The 24,100-nt window shown below is 33.9% G+C and overlaps 1 protein-coding gene across 1 annotated transcript; it reads right to left on the reverse strand.

Annotated features, from left to right (window-relative positions):
* Window positions 1–139: 139 nt before the first annotated feature.
* LOC144840773 (uncharacterized) lies at window positions 140–24,058 on the reverse strand. Its single transcript, XM_078696793.1, has 22 exons — window positions 23,983–24,058; window positions 23,542–23,836; window positions 16,337–16,352; window positions 11,188–15,953; window positions 10,432–10,560; window positions 10,185–10,236; window positions 9,933–10,009; window positions 9,528–9,651; window positions 9,114–9,191; window positions 8,868–8,965; window positions 8,575–8,722; window positions 8,271–8,411; window positions 8,063–8,173; window positions 7,184–7,777; window positions 5,923–6,663; window positions 5,493–5,651; window positions 3,756–3,854; window positions 2,857–3,053; window positions 2,477–2,657; window positions 2,027–2,128; window positions 1,544–1,773; window positions 140–1,213 (listed from the first exon to the last, which is right to left on the reverse strand). The coding sequence occupies exons 2-21, from the start codon at window positions 23,574–23,576 to the stop codon at window positions 1,624–1,626; spliced, it is 7,998 nt and encodes a 2,665-aa protein (XP_078552919.1). The 5' UTR covers window positions 23,577–23,836; window positions 23,983–24,058; the 3' UTR covers window positions 140–1,213; window positions 1,544–1,623.
* Between the last annotated feature and the right edge of the window lie 42 nt (window positions 24,059–24,100).

Genomic DNA, 24,100 nt, shown 5'->3' on the forward strand with positions numbered 1-24,100 from the left:
CTCATCTCCACAGCCGTTCCGTAGATTTTTTTTTATTTGACGGTGTCAAAGGTTAGATTGCTACTGATTGGTGTACTGTATATAATTATATAATATAATTTTTCAAATAGAGGTAATCAAATTCAACTATACATAAATGTCTATTTCATTTCTTTTATTAACAAACTTGGAAAAACATCTATTTACATGTTCTTTTTGTTTTCTTTACATAAAAAACCAAACATTATTATACACATCGACAACTTGTATTAAAAAATCAATATTAACATGAATCTTCATTTTATCATTTAAATCCATCTTTTATATTATATGCTGATAATTTATAAACATATATAAATTCAAAATCATGATAATTCGGAACCCATGAAAGGTTTTGAAATCTGAGGCAACGAAGGCTTTAGACTGTATTAAACCTGCACAAGCTGAAGTCTCAGCCTAAGTTTTTGTATTCTACCTCTAAACTGTATCTGCAATTAGCCATATTTTCTTCTTTTAAAAAATAGTGCAACTCCCCAACAGAGTTAAAAACTGTTTGTTTACTGTGTTGTTTATCCATGCCATAAATTCTGACATATATTCAACTACATTGAAAGATTTTATAAAATGAATGAAAAGCAATGATTTCGTTCATAATGTTACAGCGCTTTTTCGTAAGTTTCTCATAAATTAATGCTAAAAACAAAATTTGTATTTTTATTTGCATGATAAGCTTTCTCTATGTTACCTGTATGGTTGCAAAATAGATACATAGTCCCTGATAGTTTTTCAGTTATTCTTATTATTCTTTATCATTGATCTTAAACGTAGCCAATGATGAGCCACCGCCCTAACTTCCTTCTATTGGAATATATCAATACGCATCAATGGCATTATCTACATCATATTGAAATGTTCTAATCTCCTTACAACGCTTGCACCCAATTGAGTACCACCTGTCTTGTTGAGTGCTCCCCGTTTGGTGAGTGCTCCCCGTTTGGTGAGTGCTCCCTGTCTCGTTGAGTGCTCCCTGTCTTGTTGAGTGCTCCCTGTCTTGTTGAGTGACCCCTGTCTTGTTGAGTGACCCCTGTCTTGTTGAGTGACCTCTGTCTTGTTGAGTGACCCCTGTCTTGTTGAGTGACCCCTGTCTTGTTGAGTGACCCCTGTCTTGTTGAGTGACCCCTGTCTTGTTGAGTGACCCCTGTCTTGTTGAGTGACCCCTGTCTTGTTGAGTGACCTCTGTCTTGTTGAGTGACCCCTGTCTTGTTGAGTGACCCCTGTCTTGTTGAGTGACCCCTGTCTTGTTGAGTGACCCCTGTCTTGTTGAGTGACCCCTGTCTTGTTGAGTGACCCCGGTCTTGTTGAGTGATCCTGTCTTCTTGCGTGACCCCTGTCTTCTTGCGTGACCCCTGTTTTGTTGAGTGACCCCCGAGTAGCCTCGTCTTGTTGAGTACCCTATGTCTTGTTGAGTACCCTATGTCTTGCTGAGTACCCTATGTCTTGTTGAGTACCCTATGTCTTGTTGAGTACCCTCTGTCTTATTGAGTTCCCCTGTTTTGTTGAGCACCTTCCCCCATCTTCTTGAGTAACCCCTGTCTAGTTGAGTACCCCACATCTTGTTGAAGACCCCTTGTTGCTCCTCAAGCGTTAATCTGGTTCTTTTCTATAGAGTGATCCATACCTTCCCATGTACTTGCGAATGTATTCTTTGGCTTTGTGTTTCACGTTTGCATTCACTTCTAGATCTTCCATGTTTTTGCAATGTTTTAATTCTTTGGCCATTATACCATGTGTTAACTATACGAATAAAACAAAATATATTTTATATTAAATATAAAACAAAGTTTTTAAAAATCCAGTATATTACAGGCATTGACAATACATTTCTTTGCTATATGTGTATATTGGCAATGGGTGGTTAGGTTAACATTGATTTCTTTTTGTGTACTGTACAATATTTTCCATTGGAATTACTGGTACTAATAATCTAACTAACTTAACTACTAATACTAAAATGGGCTAATGGGTACAAATAGTACAAATGTATTACCTTTCTGGCCAAGTGCTTAAAATCCTCTGTGTTTGTGATTCGTCCAATTTTGCATTCAGGTTTCCTGTAGGTATTTAATACTGTCACTACGTAACCAGACATCTGACAAATAATAACAAATATTTACAATTTTTAAATGCATAAAATTGTATAGTCAATTATAAATGTTATGTTTACATCAGCTCAGTTCTTATTGGTCGGATATAGAAAGCTCATGCATGATCCAGACCAATCACGATACAGCTGATATCTATTCACTACCAGAGAGTGTAGTTTTTCTCTTTATGTTTTGCAATAACCCATGACAATACATAAGGTCTCCCAGTTACAGTTTTACTGTATTTTCTACATTATTCTTTTAGCGTATAAAGATTTTTCTATGGTAGGCAGGCGTCCTAAAGTAGTTTTTAAGTCTTACTAATAGGCATAATATTAAAATACTGTACTAACCTTTGACCTGAAATGATCTTTACACTTCTTGGCTGTTTCACTGGATGTATCTGCTGCTGCTGTTGTTGTTCGCCTGTGCTTTCTCTCGTCGTATGTCGGTGTTCCTAAATCCATGTCCGCTTCTTCATCGCCAGGTACAGCATCATTCCCATCCCATGATGGTGGGTCCCATTGAGTTTGTCTGGTAAGATTATAAAAATAACACCACAACTTCAATTGAGCTTTCACGAAATTGATAAATGTACATATGCATAGAGTGGTTGATAGGACTGAATAATATCTGATTATTGCAACAAAAAATCTATAAAAAACATAATAAATCCCATATATTTAAACCAAGACAAGCAGGGATTGGTCAGAAACAAACTTAGAAGGCATACCTGGTAATAGCATGATAATAGTAGACTTTACCCTCTGAGTCGGTAGCTGTTTTCCAATTAGGGGGCAGTTTATTTGGTGGTGGTTTAGGTGGGGATGGTATATCATCCTGAACTATGGTTTGTATTGATGTAGAAGAGGCTTGTGAGTTGACTGCAACTGGAGTTAGATTTTGGTTGATAAGCTGGGTCTGTAGTTGCTGAAAATCATTAAAAAAAATATTGAAAAACTCACAATATTAATTACTACAAAGTGTCCCTTTAATAGGGGTGTCTCCTGTATAGGGGTTGGTTATAGTGTCAAAAAACATATACAGTCAACGCTCCCAATACCGGACTCTCTGAAAACCAGAAACTATCCCAAAACCAGACAAAAGGTACAAATTAATTGTTACCATTAAAAACACATTCTAAATACCAGACTTTCCAGATATATTCATCTTCATTCGTCATTGGGTATTGGGAGAGTTAACTGTACTTCTTTTGTTCATTTCACTGGAAAGTATCATCTTAATAGGGATGTTCATAAAAGCTTTGCATACCTCCCTTACTCGTGACATTTTGCTTTAGCCTTTGTTGCCATTTTATTTCCAATTGTTAAATTATCAATTCATTTTTGTCTTATTATGTAAACAATGACACAAAGGATAGCTTGAACAGGTCAAATCAGGTCAACTGTTATTGTTACTCTTCTTCTTCTGAAGACACATGGCCGTCATTGACGGATACTTAGTATCAGTTGACTTCACTGCTGGTGTAATCGAGATCTACTTTTATACCATGCTATGCACCTTTATTTTAGTTTTTTGATTTATATAACATTGAGAATAAGAGCTACGTAATTTTTAAAAATATTTATATTGTACATATACATACTACAGTATTTGGTATAATCTACAAACCTGATGCACATTAGGATCAGCGAGTGGTGTGATAGTTTGTGTAATCAGCATACCATCTGGTGTGATGAAAGTTGTTGTCTGAGCTTGGGCTGGCGTTTGCTGTAAAACACAATCAAATGGTTATAACAACAACGTGAAAGTAGTAAAACATCATTAAACGGCATTAATATATCTGTAACAAACATAGTGACAATGATGAAGACAACATGGCTAATGATGATGGTAACAAAGAGAATTTTGCTGTTGATAATGAGGGTGATAGATGTTGAGGATAATGACTTTCAATTTTGCGATGACCTGGTATTTAGAAACTAGTTACATTATAATTCATTGTGCCATGTAGTGACATTCAGACATGCTTCTTCACTCAATTCCCTGACACAATTTTGGTGGATTCTAGGTCCAGACAATGATCACAATATGTGTAGGTTGTTGCATATTGGAAACTCCTTAACGTAAGTCAATCCTCATGACAATAGCCAAGTATTGTTTGAACTCTTTTCTTTTTTTTTCAAATGCGATCATGATAAATATAACAATAACAAATGGTATCCTAGTCATGAAGCAAATGGTAAAAGAAAATAAAGATTAAAAATAAAAGATTAGTATAAAATTGTTTTGGTGATTCAATTGGGAAGTGCAGACATTGAAGTCTTTACCCAAGAGTTGATTATTACAATTTTTTTATCAACTATGTAATTAATTAATATAGTTATACATACATAACATTGTTAAATTAAAAGTTATTTTTATGTTCATTGTTATTTTAAATTGACTTTATGACATGATTATTTATTAAAACATGAAAACCGACAGAATTACTGGAATGGAAAGAAGAATGAAGTTTACAGAAATTTTACTTGAAATTGCTGAAGTACACAACTAGTAGCTACCATGTGACTCCTGTGGTGATTCTCATACTGTGTAATATTCAATTAACAGTAAATCAATTAATATTAATTTAGGAATTTGACATAATGCAAACATTACAGTTTGTGTTTAAAATCATTAAGTACACAATGCAATAGAAAATGTTTATATGAGAATGATGCATAGAAATATAACCATTATGATATTTCTTTATTTTTTATTTATTTCTTCTCTAATATAGGACCGCTGATCCCTACTTTTTTCAAATAGTGTACCAAGTTCTTTATCATGCACATGTGCACAGCACCAACAGATTTATGTCCATCCAAGGGAGAGCAAGCCTAAAGATACAAGCAATGTGGTACAGACAAGTCTTGAACCCATGCCTCTCACATGCTAGCTCGATCTCTCCAACAATTACACCATACCACTCTAACTCTGTTTTTGTATCTTCTATTCATATATAAAATATTTATAGATTTATGTCATTAAGCATGCGTTCACACATGATGCAAGCTAGAGGTCAAGGCATGCTTTCACACCTGTTTTATAGCTCGTCTCATGACAAAACCTGATTCACAATCATCACCACCTCGTCCACGGGATTGTATATCAGGTACATTATGCTTCATCTCCCAGGGCTAGCAAAGTTTATCAATATTTTAATTAATATTATCAGGATACAAATATTTTCAGCTGGCTTTAAATTTTTCAAGAGTATGCTAATGAATTGATTAAAAAAATCAATAAGCAATACATATACATGAAGCAGTATGCAACTAAATGTATGGATAAAATGGAATTTAAACAATGTAACAGAAAGAACAAGAAACTACTTCTATGGTATGATAGAAGAACTAAACTTACTGCTGCAGGCTGGATATGCTCCATGTGCTCTTGTACACCAGGTGCTACCATGTGTTCAGGTATACCAGGTTGTACCATATCTTGAATGCCAGGTGGTGGTAACATATGGTCTTGAGGTTGCTGAAACATTGGTGCTCCTCCATGACTTGGCTCCCAACCCTAGAATCACAAATTGCATATATAAAAGGTGGATTTTTAATTATTACCCTAATAATGGCTGAAAAATGTAATAGAATATAGCGTATGACCAAAATATATAGTTTCATGTGGCCTGGTGGTATAAAATTTAAAAGAGTCTTGTGTCCAAATTTAGCCTAAATTAGTGAGTGAGATTATATTCAAACTATGGAAATATACTTGTTCAAATACAGTAATAAGACATAAAATAACTTTATAACTTGAATTGCAGCAAAAAACTTAATTTACATACATGTGGTAATTGTTCAGGCGGTATCACTCCTTCAGGTCCGTGATGCATAGGGGGTTCTCCATATATTGGCATACCATTTTCATCCATATACATCATAGCATTAGGATCGCTACCGTCCATAGGTGGCATCACGCCATCCGGTGGAGGAAGCATTCCTGGTTCCATGTGTTCTGGAAATGGCATCATAAAAGGGGCCATCTCTGGGTCCATTGCATAATGTGCTGGTATTGGAAAACCATTATTGTCAACATAATGATATTGCATGTCCTCCTCATAATAATCCATCATATGTTGTCGCATCATTTCTTCTTTATATTTCTTTTCTTCCTCTTTTTTCTGGATTTGTTCTTCCATCTCCCTTTCAAAAGCTTGTCGTCTTTCCTGTTTGCTAATTTCTTTTGCTCGTTTTCTTTCAGGCTCATCAGTGATTTGATCTTTCCAAGGTTTACGTAGCTTCGGTAACGTTTTGCTATCACTCTCTCTTCGGTCTTCACGTTCTCTACTACGTGAACGAGAACGCTTTTTATAGTCCCTCCTTCGATCTCTCCTATCGCGATCTCGATGCCTGTCGCTGTCCCTATCATACCTGCTTCTATCACGTTCCCGGCTTCTTTCTCGGTATCGATCATAATCTCTGTCTCTGTTGCGATCTCTTTCGCGATCACTGCGATCTCTATCCCGGTTTTTGTCACGATCCTTTCTATCTTTGTCTTTGTCCAGCTTAGGAATTATGTATATTTCCTGGAAGAAATAAAACATGCTAATGAAGAATAATTGTTTTATGTTTTCTTTGATTTTTTTTATATATTTAGGCAAATTGCCAAAGATAACCATAAGCGAATTCATTCACTATCCTTCTTAAAGGTTGCAATCCTGTTCACAAGACAAACATATACACAAATGCTCTACATAAACAAAGACTTATAACAAGGCTTTGGGAGTGGAGTTGTAATTTGCCATTAGAAAAATCCTGACATGACAGGACTTGAACCCAGGACCCTTGGATTGGTAACCAAGCTTTATAACCAAGACACACTAAAAAGTAGATACATAACACACAATGTACTGTTGAAAATGTACATAAATCTGAATAAATGCAAGAATTACAGAAGGAAAATTCAAATTGTTCACTGGTTTCACAGTTATGAAAGGATTAATTGTTTCTAAAAACCGTGTCGGAAAAACGTGTGGGATACAGTATATTGTATTACTATTTATTGTGATAATTCTTCAAATAACCCAACACATTTTCTACAGTTACCTTAAGTGTGCTCCAAGATTCCAAAAGTGATGCTGCAATTTTAGCAATGGATGGTTTAGCATCAGATTCAGCACTGACAACATCTTTACTTGCATCCTCAATCTTTTCACCATCTTCACTTTGGACATCCTTGGTTAAATCAATAACTGCTTCTGTTTCCATTTCTCTTTCAGAAACATCCTCCTCGGTGCCACTAATTTCTTTTGATTCAGAATCAGAAGATGGCGCTGGTAGCATTCCTTCAATCTGTAACTGTCTTAAGAGTTTCTTTTTTGGTGGTTCACTGCCATCTTTGATACTTGTGGGGGTAACAACTACATCATTGTCATTTTTTTGTTTGACAGGAGTGTCAAAATCACTGTCTTCTTTTACATCAGATGTCACATCTTCTTTTGTTGATACTGGAGTGTTTGAGATGGAAGGGGTTTCTGCTCGTGATGGAGTCTCACTGGCACTAGAATCTTCCACTTCAGGTTCTGAAGCTTTTGCTGCTAATGCTGCTTCCTGCGCCCACTTGTTAACAACAGATCTCACTTTACTGTCCTCAAGCATATTTTTATGAGGAATTGGTAAAATATCCAATGTTGCAAGTATCTATTGAATTAATGAAACGATTACAGTCTTTTACTCAAAACATTGAATATATAACGTATAGTAGGAATGAACCGATTATTCCAGGGATTTCTGATTTGACTTAACCTAACAAGACTTTTATTAATTGCCCATTCAGTCCATTATCCAAGATGTACAGCTAATGAAAACAAGCCTTTACAAAGTCTGACAAGCACAAAATATCTTGTTTAGGGATGACACAGCAGAGTAAACAGTGATCTTGTTATTAGGTTGTAATTCTTGTTATTGTTAAGTTTAAGCATTTACCTGCATTTGTAATTCTTCTCTGTTATCTCCTAGATCTACCATCCAGCTCCAAATAAGCGCCAATCCATGATGTGTCAGAAAGTATTTCAAACAGTCTTGCTTCTTGGTATCCTACAAATGTCAACAATTACAAATACATTAAAGAGACATTTTATGATATGGATAAAAGATATTACTTAATGAATTTGGGCAAACTCGAGAGTATTACCTGTAATACTTGCAACAGCTTTAGTCTTTGACTGGATGTCTCTGCTCTGACCATGAACCTTGAGAGTTTCAACGCCTGGTCTGCTTTCTGGAGACCATCATTCTGCATGTCAGAACACATTGCATCGATCTCTTCATCTAACTGAAGATAAATACAAAAATATATTATTCATACAAACTTAATTTTCACATCAATTTGCTGCAATGGAGACAGAGAAACTAAACACTAACCTAGGTGAGGAACTTTGTGTATCATCAACAAACAGTGCCAAAAGAGATATAAAAAAGGCATCATGTATACTCACAGAAATATCTTCAAAACTTTCTTTCTTGCGCCTATCTTGGGTACTTCTTCTCCGTGGTGTGGTATCACGCCCCTTTGGTTGTGCCTTTCTCTTACCAATATATCCCCTGCATGTGTCTGCACCACAACAGCATTTCTGAGCTTCTTCACTAGTATAAAGATAAAAGATTTATGCAAGATTTATAACAATTGAAATTGAAGACAAAAACCAATACTAACAGTAAACACAAATCTACTTATATTTCAATATATATCAACTCATTTTCAATTTAGAACCAAACCACAAAACCTTACCCATAGACTTCAAATTGGTAGTCAAAGGTAAGTTCTTCACCCACTTCTAAAGTTCTAGTTGTAAAGAAACCAACACGCAAGGATCCGTTAACTGTCCACTAAAAAAAAATGCCCAGCAATTATTATGACCGAAATCGTTGTATAATATAATATTACAAACTTCTATTTTAGTTTTGGTGATTATACCTCCAGATAAAAGTAGAAAAAAAAATATAAAATTACTCAATAAATTTCCAAAATACTTACCTTTTGCGTTTCACAGTTAGGTTGACAACTGTGGTTGATAAATCTGGACGTGTTACCACGCTTTGTAGCATCAATTATCTTAAGATGGAAAAACAATTTTTTTTTAATCCACATGTTATGCTTAAAAAAGATTTCACAAAAAAATAGCAATACAATTATCAAAATTATTCATAATATTCAATCATACTATAGAGTACAAGCCCTCCTTCTAGGACATCCAATTCAGTGGACACTTATTAAAACTACATACACTACACTACCCATATTCAGGAGACACTTGGGTTGTACTGTAATTACTGTCTTTTCTTTTTAACAAAAGCTATTGGATATATTCATTTGTAGTGGCTATGATGGTCCGTTATTGTTATGATTAAAAGTAATTTGTAATGCGCATGAAGTAACCTTTGTTCCTACCTCATCTGTCTTTAGAGCCATAAAGTAAAAATGATGTTGCTTGGCTTTATTGTATTGTTTCACCCTCTGCTGGAATTCATGAAAATTAAGCACCTCACCGCAGTATTCCATTATAAATGCACCTCTATAAATCAAATAATTTAAATTAAATGGAAATTAAACAAATTATAAGCGACATCTGTGAACATACAAATGTCCGCAAACAGAAATTATTTAAACGGCAGATCCAGCCTTCTTGAAGACAGGAGGGGAAGGGTGATTGTTCACAATGCGTGACGAATAATAAACTTGCTGGCCTGGCATAGGGGTCCAGTTTGAATCGACAGGCACAAATTCTGCACTACTATAATTCCACTAATGGAAAAGTATAATAATTTAGTATAGACATGCAAGCGGTATACTTACGCTCCGATCTCTCTCAATGCCTTCAAACCATGCCCCTTATCTTTACTATAGAAGACGCCAACAGGTGCATATTCACGCTAAAGTCAAAAGGAAATAATAATATTAACTTTAAATTTTAATCACAATATTTATCATTTAAAAAAATGAAATGATTGATTACATTAGCAAGTTTGTTTTTGTATGTGCTAATGTTTTTAGTAATTGTATATAAATAAATCAAATGGAAAGTTAAACCAAATAATTAAAACTTACACGCTGGAAACGTTTGTTTGTACAATAGTCTCCACATGGGCATCTTGAAGAACTGAAGCAGAAAAAAAGTTTTTTTTTTTTTAAACCAACAAATAAACTAAATTAATAAAATTAGTTGTCTTGTACATCTTCATAGCATAGCAATAACTTTATGGACAGTAATGTACGTATTTGTTAAGTATATGTTATTCATTCACCCTATATTGTGTATTTATATATATTGTAATAATATTAAATAGCACCATACCATTCAATCATTAATAGCCTATTTAAACAATCCTCATCACATGCTCTAAATCCTCTACGTCTATCTTCAGATGATGTCGTACATTCACATAACATCCTGCGAGCCTCTTTACTCGATTTTGATCTTTTCCTATAGAAAACAAATGGAAAAAGATGGAGAAATAATTTTAAAATATGAAGTATGAATATATGTTAGCATAATATAATAATTGTTTTTATTTTTTAAATGTTCACATGGGAGATAAACACTAGTAAAGTAAGGTTTGCAAACTTATGAATATATGTTAGCATAATACTGTAATGATTATTATCTAATATTGTTTAAATGTTCACATGGGAGATAAACAGTTAATTATAATAGTAAGGTTTCCATGATGCTAATGCACTTTGGCATCTAGCTGAGACTATATACAGGGCTTGGTTCTGGTTCCATGATGTTGCCATGAAACTAACCCTAAAGATAACCACAGTGCATTAGTTTGCATTCACTTCCTTTTGAAGATGCATGTTGCACAGCAAACCTGATTTTATATAGATATATATTAATAGTGTTACTCTGTCTACACTATCAAATGTTATGTCAATCTAGTTTGATCGTGTAAACAGAGCTTTACATATAAAAAACCACACAAACAAAAAACAGTATTTATTCACAAAGTTGTCATCTCTCCTACAGCCTACATGAGCTGTATTGACACTTTATTAGTGGTAGCTGCTTAATACATTTTAGGCCAATAGAATTTTCTAAATATCTCACCTTTCTGTAAGATAAATGTTTTCTGTAAGACTGTCAAACTCTGGGTAATCACGTTCACTTAGGATTCCCATTGCCTTGTAGTCCGGTACATCTTTCACATGTTGCCTATCTGATGGCTTACTAGATGAGTTACTATCAACTTGCTTGGAAGCACTATTCTCTTCAGCCTCACTGGTGATATCAGCACTCAAATGTGGGCCTAGCAGCTGTGGCTTATCTTCACCACTTTCATCCAGAAATAAATCCTGAACACTTTCACTAGTTGTTGTATTTTGATCTTCATAAGTTGTAACTCTCACTTTAGCACTTGCTTCATTTGACATTAACTCATTGTTTGTATTAGGCAAGACCTCTTCTTCCTTAGCACCAGAACCTGTTAAGCATTGTCCATCAGAAATTGAACTTTGACTTGGTTCTGTTTCACATATACCAGCTTGGGAATCAGACAATGGAATGTGAGTAACTTGGGGAGTCATTGCTAGCTGTTGTAAATATGATTTGGTAAAGATTACATTAGATCCATCATGGATATTATCTGTAATTCCATGCACAGGTGAATGTTCTTGAGAACTATTTCTTGATATGTTCTTAACTTGTTCTACAGTTTTTGGAGATTCTTTTCTTTTTCCTTCTAATGACTTTATTCTACTACTTCTCCTCCTCTCTTTGCCAATCGGCTCTGCTTCATCTTGAGTGCTCTCTGAATCAGTATTCCACCTTTTTCTCTTTCCTTTACTTTTTGATAAGAAATCATCATTGTCTGTGTCGGTAAAGTCACTGTAAGTTTGTTTTGTCACCGAGCTCAACTCTTGGTTTCTATCATAATTTTCCAAGTGAATGGAATCCTGAAACGCAATCATGTGACTATCAAATTGTTCATGATCTTGTGGCAATGTTTGATTATACCCTGCGTTTGGAACCAAAGCATTCTCAGATTCCATCGATGTTTTCTTATTGGACAAAGTTTCAAATTTCAGAAGACTAGAGTCTGGGATTTGCTCAACTGTTTCTGGTTTCATTATGTTGTTGCCAACATCTTCAGAAACAGGTTTAGAGATGGAATATTCTGTTGATGGTTCCAAGCGTTTGAGGTCACTCACCTCAGGGTACATCTTCTTTTGTGCATCGCTACTACAAGTTACAGACTCAAATAAAGATGTACTGGAAAGAATATGGCTTCCACTATCAGCAACCTCTTGTTTTGCATCTCCTTCAATTGGTATGCTATTTTCACTTGGCAATTCTGACAAAGGAAACATCTCACTAATGTTAGTTCTAGCTTCAAAGGGCATTGCTGTTCCTGTCGTTGGAGTGACTTTACTTAACTCTGTACTTTCAGATTCAGGAGAAGTAAGCACTTTTAAGCTTCGAACTCTTTCAGGAGATACTTTAGTTGCACCAGCATTCTCTCTACTTGAGTAATGAGGTTCAACTACAGAAATCGCTTTCAAAGTACTATAATCATTACCCATACTTTCAAGACGTGGTTCTGATGGAATTTCAAATTTAGGTAAATGCATTTTTGGTTCACTTTTTTTAGAGTTACTTTTCAATACATCTGGAGTTTCAATTAAAGGTATCATCTTTAGGTTTTTATTCCCTAAAGGAGAGAATACATTACCTATAGTCTCAATCTTTGTCAGTTGATTTTCGAAAGAAGGTATAGGTTTCAATTTTTTTTGTCTACGTGTCCAAAAACTACCTCCCATAACACCAAAGACTTCCTTACTTTTATGGTGCGATTCAGTTATTGAAGGTATTGGCTGCAGGTTTTTAGTTCTTACAGAAGACAAGTCAAAGAGTTTTTGTGTTGCATCCTTATTTTTCTCATTCTCATGAATCTGGGATTCAAATAGTGGTATTATCTTTAAAGTCCTATTTCTTGGAGAAAACATGCTTGTTTCCTCTGTTGGTGGTTCTGTATCTGGAGTTTCTGGCCGTGGCAAATGTATTGTTGGTATAATTTTATTGCTTTCAACGTTTTTACTCGTTTCATCTTGACTGAGAGTTTCACATGGTTTTAAATTTGTAGTGCTCTCAATAGAATACATATCAAGTCTTTTTGTTGATGAACTTTTTATCGTGACATCTTCACTTGGTTCGTGTAAAACCTTTAGATTTGGAGATATTGGTGAAACCAAATGCAAATCTTGATCTGTTGATGACACAGCATCTTTAACATGAGGAATGAGTTTCTTTTCAGAAGTTTCAGAACTTCCACCAACATTGTTTTGAATAAGAGGCCTTTCATCATCAAGGTTATAAAGTTTATGTGTCACTTTTTTCTGGTGTTTTTCAAGTTCAAAGTTAGAAATATGTTTATCCTGTCTACCAGAGACAGAAACTTCTGGTTTATATATTTCCTTTTCCTTGTACAGTTCAGCGACATTAGACTGAATAGCATTTGACGTTGTCATCAGAGACTGTCTTGACTCAAGTTCAGTGTCAACCTTATTATATGCAGTGGTAATCGGTTTAATTCCAAATTCAATGGAATTAATTTCATTCAGTTTTATTTCACTATCAGCAACTCTATTTCCAGTATGATCTAAATTAATTCTAGTTTTAACTGTTTCAATTGTAGATTCAACTAGTTCACTTCTAGTTTTAACTGGTTCTATTTTAGTTTTAGCTGTTTCAATGGTAGATTTAACTGGTTCAGTTCTAGATTTAACTGGTTCTATTTTAGTTTTAAAAGGCTCAATTGTAGATTGAACTGGTTCAGTTCTAGATTTAACTGGTTCTATTTTAGTTTTAACTGGTTCAATTGTAGATTGAACTGGTTCAGTTATAGTTTTAACTGGTTCAATTGTAGATTGAACTGGTTCAGTTACAGTTTTAACTGGTTCAATTTTATTGTTTAAGATGTGTTCTTCCTTAACGACTTCCATTTCATGTTTCACATTCTTAGAAGCAACAAAATCAAAAGCAATCTCTTTTCTAGATTTCTTTGTAAGTGTACTACTACTAGTATCTGAAGGTCTAGTATCAACTGTTAATTCCTTTGTGTGAACAGCTTCTTTTTCCACAATATTTGTCAGTAATTTATTATTACTTTCAGGACTTGTTTGAATAGATGGCTTAGTTTCTTCTTTAATCTGAATTTCTTTTGAGCCAACATTTGGTTCAGAAATGCTCAGAGTCTGCACAACTGGCTTTGTATCAATCAAAGTCTTACTCTCCAACTTAGGTTCAGGAATTATTTTTGTTTCTACTTTGATCTCCTTTTTTATTGCATCTAACGAATTTGCTTTGTGCTTTGCCTTTAACTTCATTGATGGTATTTTGCCAGTGAAGTGTTTTGGTGGTCTATAACTGCTTTCTACAACATGTTCACGATCCTCATTCCCAGGAAATGAGGATTTCATTTGAAACGGCCCTTTCATGGAAAATCGCTCCGTTGTATTTTGCACTTTGATAACAAATGGTTTAAACTCAAGTCCTTTCTTTTTCTTTTTAAGTTTCGTAGGGCTTTTTAATTCAATTTGTTTTTGTGGATCACCTCCAATATTTGTTGTTAAATTTGTTTCCTCGGATGTTGGATCCTCCTCCTTCTTCACATCATCTGTTAATTTAGTTTCAGAAATATTATATTCATCCCTTTTGCTTCTACCAGTTACTTCAAAATTAACATCAGACTCATTTTTTAGTGAGTTGTCTGCTTTCAATTTCTTTGAAAGCATTTCCTGCTCAAGCTCAAGAAACATTTTTTCTTCCAATGATGTCGAAACATTTTCAGAATTTAGTTTATTTGCTGCTAGCTTTTGTTTGGCCTCAATTCTTTGAAGGAATTGTGGTTTGATGTCCCATTTTGATGCCCTGGGTGACTTTTTCTTAACTTTATCAGTTCTTACAACATTACTGTCTTTCCAAACAGCTCCGGTCTTGGCTAGTTCTTGCTCCTTTTTGTGCGACAAACAAACAGTGGCCTGAAAATCTGGTGCAGTATTTGAATCAGGTACAGGAACATTTGTTAAAGGCAGTAGATCAGGCTCTTTTGGTAACGGTATATTGACAATAGATTTTAAATCAAATGATTGATTCACAGATGATTGGTCTTTATAACTTGTATTTTCTGTCACAGAACTACTTATGTCCTCTTCCTTACAAGGTGGTGGAGGTGGGGGCGGTGGTGGAGCCAGAAGTGAACAAATTGATTTTGCCCATTCCTGATCAGTTGGTTGTGGTGGCGGGGGAGGTGGTGGTGGAGAAGAAGGAGGAGGAGGAGGGGGAGAGGATAGGAACGCAAGATTAGTTGAATCTAATGAAGAATCCGCAATTGGAGGTGAAGAACAGAGTGCACTTAATTTTGGAGATTGTTTTGATTTATCCTCTGGTGGTGGCGGTGGTGGAGGCAAAAAATCTTCTGAAATTGTCTGAGGTAAATTTTTATATGGATCAAAACGCTTTGGTAGTGGAGGTGGCGGTGGTGGAGGTTCCTCTATTACGTTGTGTTTACCATTTTTGTTAGGTGGTGGTGGTGGAGGGGGGAGATTGTTTTCTTCTAATTTTGGAGGAGGCAATCCACTGAAAAGGTCTATTTCTTGGGGCGGTGGTGGTGGAGGAGGAGGTGGAAGTCCAATTTCATCAATTCTTATTGATTGCTCCAACCCATGTTTTGGAGGAGGTGGTGGTGGTGGTGGAGGTGATGAACTAGAGCTACCAACAGTATCATCCGACACCACAATGTCTTTAAACCTCTTTTTCTTTCCATGTTTTTTTCTTTTCTTCTTTTCCAAGCAAATCTCCTCGTCAGATGTTTTAATCTAAAAATAAATTTCAAACATTTTCTTTATATTAATAAATAAAAGCACACTTTATGGATGAGAATATTGGCATGGTCAAACTTTGATGTAATTTTGTCTTTGATAGACATGGTTGACCATGATGATTGTTAATATTATACTAAAAAATCATTATTTCCTGCTTTGGAAGTCCGAAGATATTATTGAATAAAATGATACAGGATGATTTGTACACTATATTAAATTACCCAGGCTCACTTGAGACACACCCGACTCATGACAGGAAAAAATGGCACACAATAGTAGAATGTCTAACAAAGCGGATTGATAAAATGTTATGTTATTGAAGGTTATTTTTGGGTAGTAGTAATAGCAGTAGAAAGTCTACTAACTGTAATACTCACAATTCCTATATCTTCACTGAATCCATTAAAGAAAATCATGAAAGAAAAAAAAGAAAGCACTATATATTAATAATAATAGCATTGAAATACTATAACTAAATAAAGATTAACATTTTTAATGAATACAGTATAATCAGTCACAATTTGATCAAAGGCCAGTAAATTGTTGCAACCCATACCTACACTAGATTCCACTGTATAACAAAACAAGTACTTCTTCTATATTACCGTAAAGAAAAATTATGAATTCTTTAATTTCATTTTTGTTTAATTTTCTCCATGCTTATACAATACTATGCAGGAAACAAGACATTGCAACCATGTTTTTACTATATTTTATAACATTTGTTGATTTTGTTTATACTTTGAGGTACAACAAATTCTATGTATGTTAGTACTTCTATAGATTAAGGCCTAGCATTTCTGGTTGGTAAACAGTCAGGGAAAAGAACAAAAGCCAAGCAGTATGATAACACATTGTTCATCCATGTTGAATTCCAGACTTAATCACTGTGCTAACATGGGGTGTATGTTGTCACAGGCTGATTTAATGCAATTGTACACAATCAACAAATTCTTAGTGTAAAATGTTTAAGATATATTCTTACACTACATATAAGGACCTTATGTAGTGTAAGAATATATCTTAAACATTTTACAGGTTTATGAAAATGCTTTTACAGTTTATAGTAGAATTTAGTCAAATTACTGTAGACATAAACACCACATTTTAAAAGATATTTGAAGGTATAATTGGATAAATAATCAAAACATTTACTGTAATATGATTAATACTGTACAACAAAATGATAATGAATATCACAACACCATAACAAATATATATATTCTTCCCCTATTTTAAAAATGGAATGGTCTTAATGCAAAGCTGCAAAATGCATCATCGGTAAGGAAGAGCTGTAATGGCAGAGCTGTGACAAATTATCACACAGAGAATTTGCTGTTACTAGGCTTAGGAGTCTTGTAGAACAAGTCTGTAGGCCTATTCCCATAGACCTATCTAATATACACTTTATACAGTACAATGGCTGTCATAAGCGGTTTAAAATGCCAAACAAAGCTTCAAATTCATATCCTAATTTGTTATGAATTTGTTCACTGAATAAACAGTGTTCTCAACAATAATGTATTGATTTGTGTGAATGCATCTGTGCAATTGAGATGATTGAAATATATTTACTTTCAACTGTGAAGCCTAATATGTTTTAAAGGACCATCTTCATGAATTCAGTTAAACTTTCAGAAATAATATATTGCAATAAATAAGTATATGTTTTACTCGTCTTTTGGATAATAAATATATTTAATAAAACTATTTATATCCTTCCTAGTGTTTAAGCCTAGAAGCCAAAACCTGCAGAATACAAATAAGTCATTGGCAAAATACATGAATTATTTCTATAAGGTCTCTCATTACAATACAGTACAAGGTTCCACATTTTCTATAGAATTTAGACAAAGAGTTTAAATATACTAGATACCCATTCTACAAAAAAATGTGCATATTTTTGGCGACTCATTTCAATCAATAAAGTATAAGTAGCATATGTTTCGACTTGAACAACACTCTTTTGGAATGTTTCAACATTTGGTAATGAATTATTTAGTTTGTAGTCTGTCTTTGCAGCTAAGAACAAATTAGAATTTAACTTGAGAATCCAATATTGTAGCTCATTATAATCTTAAGGTAGCATTCGCCTTTATTAAGGCTAAAAATGACTTGATCATTACCAGTTGTGTTTGAGTAAGCTATGGGCAATCTTGTGTAATATTTCCTTACCACCTCAGAAGGTGTTCCCTTATTATACAACAAAGCTCTTATTCTATATTGTTAAAGATTGTTGCATTTAAGGTTGCCTTCAAAGTGGAAGGACTGTGTGATAATGTTTGGATCAAAAATAAATCCATGATTTGAAAATTCCCTGAATCAAATGATATTATGTTGTATATCGTGTATAAGAACCACAGACTGTACATACATCATATTTATGATGCTAACTTTCAATCAGTCTCTATTATTTCCCTGTATATTTAACATTAATAGTACATTGATAGTACCAACAAATGTGAGTGTTTCCATAATCTCATTAATAAATTCGCTACATTAAAATGTTGCAATCACAAATGACTTCCTTTGTTTAAGCCTGCTAGCCTCAGTTTTTCCCTTTTCTGCATACGATCAATGGAGGGTGGAACAACAACTGAACTATTCAACCATGGCCTCTATATCCTCTCAGCCAATCAGATGATAGTAAACATAACAAAGGTCAACTTCTATGATCACTAGTGCTTCAAAACATAACCTGTAAAAATTACGTCAAGGACACTTATAACATACCAAACGGTGTATTATTAATATCATTGAGGTATTATAGATGGGCTAGAGAGCTAACTAGTCAAAATCAAAGGTTTGGGATCTTCAAAATGACTGTATCTATTCAGAAGTATTGCTAAAATGATTAGTATATGAAATAACTCTATTGTCAATCAATGGAAAAACAATGAATAATTTATTGGAAAACTTCGAGACATTTTTGCATACAAAGACCGTATGATAGAATTAGAAGACATTCTCGCATTGATATACTCAACATACTGCAACACAGGCGTAGTCGTGAGTGAATGCGTGTAACTGATCGGTGGATTGATGCCGCCTTATTCCTTGGTCCCTTCCTCATGGAGAAACACTATTTCTTCTGCGATTACATTGACAATCTAAATGTATAATCTAAGATATTATTAAATCATGGATTATCGAAATCAAAGAAAATTCCACCATTATATAGTATAAAACTGACATTCCTGATGAAGATCGAATAAAGATTGAAACGTTGAATCATGGCTTGCCTCTCATTATTTGGAGTCCGTTTTATACTATGTTATTTAAACATAATCAGTGCATCTATAGTATTAGTTCCACCATATAAACAGGATATTTCTAAATGATAAAGCAGACAAAAACGAGTGTATCTGTCATGAGATATTCTCCAGAATGATTGAATCATGTACTTGAGTTGTTTATACAGTACAGTTAGATCTGACTGCACAAACTCAACACCCTTGAGCTGGTTCAGAATGTATGGCTTTCTGTTATGTTCAGTAATCACAATGTGTTTCACGGAGTGTGAAAGAATTTGGAAATACCATAAATAAAACAACTATACTATAACTAGTACACACCTATACAAATCAATAACAGCATCTGTAGCCTACAACTGTACTCACCAAAGACAAACCTACCTGTACTGTATCATAACATTACAAGGATTTGCATCTAAACCGTATACACTGTAATAGAAATAGCATTTACAGCATCTCTAAATCTTAATGGTATCATTGTCACAGGTTTACACATTTTCTTAAATCTCTGATTAATGATGTTTTTTAAATAACAACAACTGAGCAAAAACATTGTGTTACCAGACCACCTATGCACTTGTTTTTTAAGTTCATACTGAAAAATAGCTATTCAGAAATACTGTTTCTTACGATATTCAGAGATTGCAGTCATTGGCATATAATATAAAAACAATTGAGGGACACATAGACATACTGTCAGTTACTGTTTCTTGATGGGTAACATGCTTTCTGTGTTCATTTCCTTAATCTTCCACATTGTGTACAAACACCATTGGTGCAATTCTCTATTTAAGTATCTGTTGGCTTTACAGTATATTTAGCAACTGAATGTTGCATATAAGTAAAGGTCTATCTACATTATCAAATTCATGTGACAAAAAATGTGATGTGTCCATACATGGACATGATTATGTCATATCACTTCCATATTTGGGCATATCACCACCATATTTGGGCACATCACACTTGTTTTGTCAAACGTGTTTGATAGTGTAGACAGAGCTTTAGTTTGATGAATTTAAAGTTAATCATAGTTTTTCTAAAAACCTATTTACATGTATAGCTTTTACTGTCCCTAATACAGTTTATTGTTTATAATAAAGAATAAATTAGTTATTTCTAGCAGTCTTTTTGTTTGAAAAATCTTCTAAATTTACTGTAGAATAGGTACTTTTTTTTTTATAAAACATTGGGTGATAATGTTTTATAATGCATACAGTATTTTATGATCTGAATGCAGATCCTTTGTTTATAGAGTAAAGACTTAGAATTCCAAAAATAATTTGCCAGCATAATTGAATAAACTAACCCATTATGAAGTTCACTATGAAACAACCATGTCGTTATTCCTTTAAATTTCATTTTGCAAACTCACTGTATTGTGGAATAAACAAACTGGAAGGAACTCAAATAAAACCATAAAAAAATTCTTACTAAAGAAAACTGAAAAAAATGTTGTTATCCAGAGGTTAAACAACATTTGGATATACTGTATATTCTACAGATTGAAACGCCTTTGAGTGGATGCTATGAACTTTAAACTTAAGAACCGGTTTGTACCGGATTAGTTAGTAATAGACTGAACAACCACAAACACTGCATAATAAACAGTCAAAAAGGGAATTTTATAATTTTCAAAACCTATATCCATTTTAGTTATCAATTTATACATCAATATTTTTTATGAACATATGTTCAATTCAAATGATACCTGGTTGTTATTTAGGTTTTAGGAACAGAACCTAAGTATCAGACCTATCATTTAATTACATATACTCACGTACATGTAATTCTAAGCAAGCCCAGCCAATGAAAACACAACAAACCAAACACACTGTTTAGGAAATACAATACTGAATTATAATTGATTATGAATAGTTACGAGTATATCACTAAGAAAATAAGCTGAAATTCTATAAAAAATAAATATTTGTAGACTACCGTGTATCACAATTTATGCATGGTTTTTGGATTGGGCTTGTTTATCTAATTAAAACTTGTGTATTTAGGCCTATATTGAGTTTACTGTATAAAATAACTCTGTACTACAAATACCACTTTACTGTAAATGATGATAATACCTAAATTTATGAAATTTCTCCTACCAATAAGATTAGGGGACAGTTTCTTTATCCAGATCCCAAATCAAATGCCCTATGATAATTTTGTATTATATTTTGTATTGTTTGTATGTCTGGCATTAAGCTCTGTCTACAAACTAGTTTGACAAAAAAAAGTGTGATGTACCCAAATATGGTAGTGATATGCTTAAATATGGTAGTGATATGACATCATCATGTCCATACAGTATGTGGGCACATCACATATTTTGGTCACATAAAGTTTGATAGTGTAGACTTACTAGCAGTTTATCTGTTCGGCCCATGCATATTGCTTGCTGAAGATTGCACATTAATTTTGCCAAATGATAAAAATATGTTGTTCCACAGTTTTCAGTTGTTGAGTGAATATACTTAGTTCGCTACCAGTTTAAAAAAAATTAATTACAGTTGTTTGGTGATTTAGTCTCCTACTTCTAAATAGATATGATGTTACAAACATGTTGAAATATGTATTTTCAACACACAATGGTTTTAGGATTGCCTCACTGTATTAATGTGTTAGTCCTAAGAACTAAATTCACCACACAAAAATGGGTAGTAATGTTGCACCATTACCAATATACTATTACAAATTTGGAGAAATCTAATGCCAGTCTGTCTGAATAATGGACAGGACATACATCATAAATCTTACTAGAGCATACTGTATTCTATTAACAAAAACCATAGTTTAGCATAATGAGCGAATAAACTAAAATGACCAATAAACTATGTTCATATTATACTTTGCCAATAGCCAAGACTCAAATAAGCGCCAAAATTCAGCTGTATGTTACCATTATTATTATATTAGGATATATCCTATTTTGATGCACAGCACTATCTATCTGTTATGTCTGCATAACAGTATAGAAGTTGCGCTTAAATTTATTTCAAAGACTTAATTAAACCCAGATTTTTGTCAACATACCCTTAATTTTATAGTAGCCTACTTCCAAGAAGTTTTTGGTAAAACAGTATATGCAGATATATTGTCAAATGCTGGCTGCCTCTAAAATTGTTATACCACTATATTTATTTCGGGGTTTTTTCATTCATTCTATTGGCCTAAACTGTTTGAGTTTAGCTAATGTACAATGTGTATGTGGATCATACAATCATTTACATTATAAACATAAACTACTGTACTACTAAGGAACCCAACATTTGAAAAAAAACTGGGAGAATGGGATGCTGTCTTTCTTTTTGGAAGTGTTTGTGTAGGTCAATCTCATACATTGTAACATAACATTCTCACATTAAAACCATTTTTTACAGGCAACCATTACCCAGAATGCTGTTGGAGAAATAAAATCAGACCAATAAATAAAACACTGAACCTAACCTTTAAAGCTAGCACTCTTCTAAATAATCTCTCTCCTTCAGGCCTAACACATTTGAAAAACCACGACCTTACAAAGTTCCCTCTCAGTATAGAGAAAATCTGCCATCATTATTTGTATACTACTTAAACCTCCTAAACCTGGATTTGCAGCTCAAAAAATAAATTTGAAATTGTCTTCTAACCATCTTCTAACCATCTTCTCATATCACAAATCTCAAATAAGTAAGGCTTTTAGATACGATGAACATGTAACCAAAATCTCATCTCAAATTTCAAAATATAAAAATTGTATTGTTTCAAAGAAACCATCGACCTAATTCCATAATCATGAAAATCATTACAGCAACAAGTTTGAGCAGGAGCAGGACAATTTCTTTGGATAGAAAATGCGCCTACATTGATGTATTAATGTTGTTAAGAACAGCCAAATCAATCACTCAATGCTTTAAATTTCAGTACCACAATATCCATGTATGATCACTTTTACAATTGCTAAAATATACAGATTGGATAGAAGTTTGTTAATAAACAACAATTTATATCTTATAGACTGACACAGCAGTTGTACAAATTAAATGGTCTTCATTCTTCCTTCTTTCCATCCAGCAACAGACTTACCTTTGATTGAATGAAGGTGATACTACATACTGTAAAAATTGTTTAATGAAAATTCTATGGGAAAAATTAACATTAACAAGAAGAGTCAAAACTGTTTTCAATAATGTGCCACGGTTCTAAGCTAACTTGACAGATACAAGTAGGTTTAGACAGGGCAAAATACCTGAAATGCAAGTGCTCCCATCCTTTTTCACCATAGAATTTCCAGCATTTTTTGTTGTTAATTCTAGCCTAAACCTTATTACAGTATATTGATTACTTACTCTGTGGGAAATGCTGGATCATACTCCTCGGTCATTTTGGTATTTTGTTGATATTTCTGATCTTGTTTGAAGATGTAGGCCTACAGACAATACGTCGTAGTAGGCTGTGATTCCAGACCTAGGCGTAAGCCTGGAAACACAACCTTCTCATCGGATGTGTGTAATTGTTGAACAGTCCGCTTTTCAACCGCAGCCTACAGAGAGTAGCAATCTAGGCCCTAGCCTGTCGTCGACGTCTCAGCCCGTCGTCAACCAAAAGCCTGACAAATGAACTTGAAATTTAAAAGGACACAGCCTAACAAAAACAAAAATTTAAACGTGAAGCTACTACTAGTAAATGATAATAATACTTGCTATATAGATCTTGAGACACCTAGGCAAAGCAAAATTGAGCTGAATTTTATAGTAAGATCATTAATTTCATATTATCTTGTAAATTACCTTTCTCGTCGAATAGCTCAAAACAGCCACGCTAACTACTTTGCGCTGCTGCTGCTACGTTCGGCGGTGGCTCATTCATCATCACAAACTCCATCGGTGTAAAAATATGACCTCCTCA

This window comes from Antedon bifida, chromosome 1 (assembly GCF_963402885.1).
Source record: "Antedon bifida chromosome 1, ecAntBifi1.1, whole genome shotgun sequence".
Classification (NCBI taxonomy): domain Eukaryota; kingdom Metazoa; phylum Echinodermata; class Crinoidea; order Comatulida; family Antedonidae; genus Antedon; species Antedon bifida.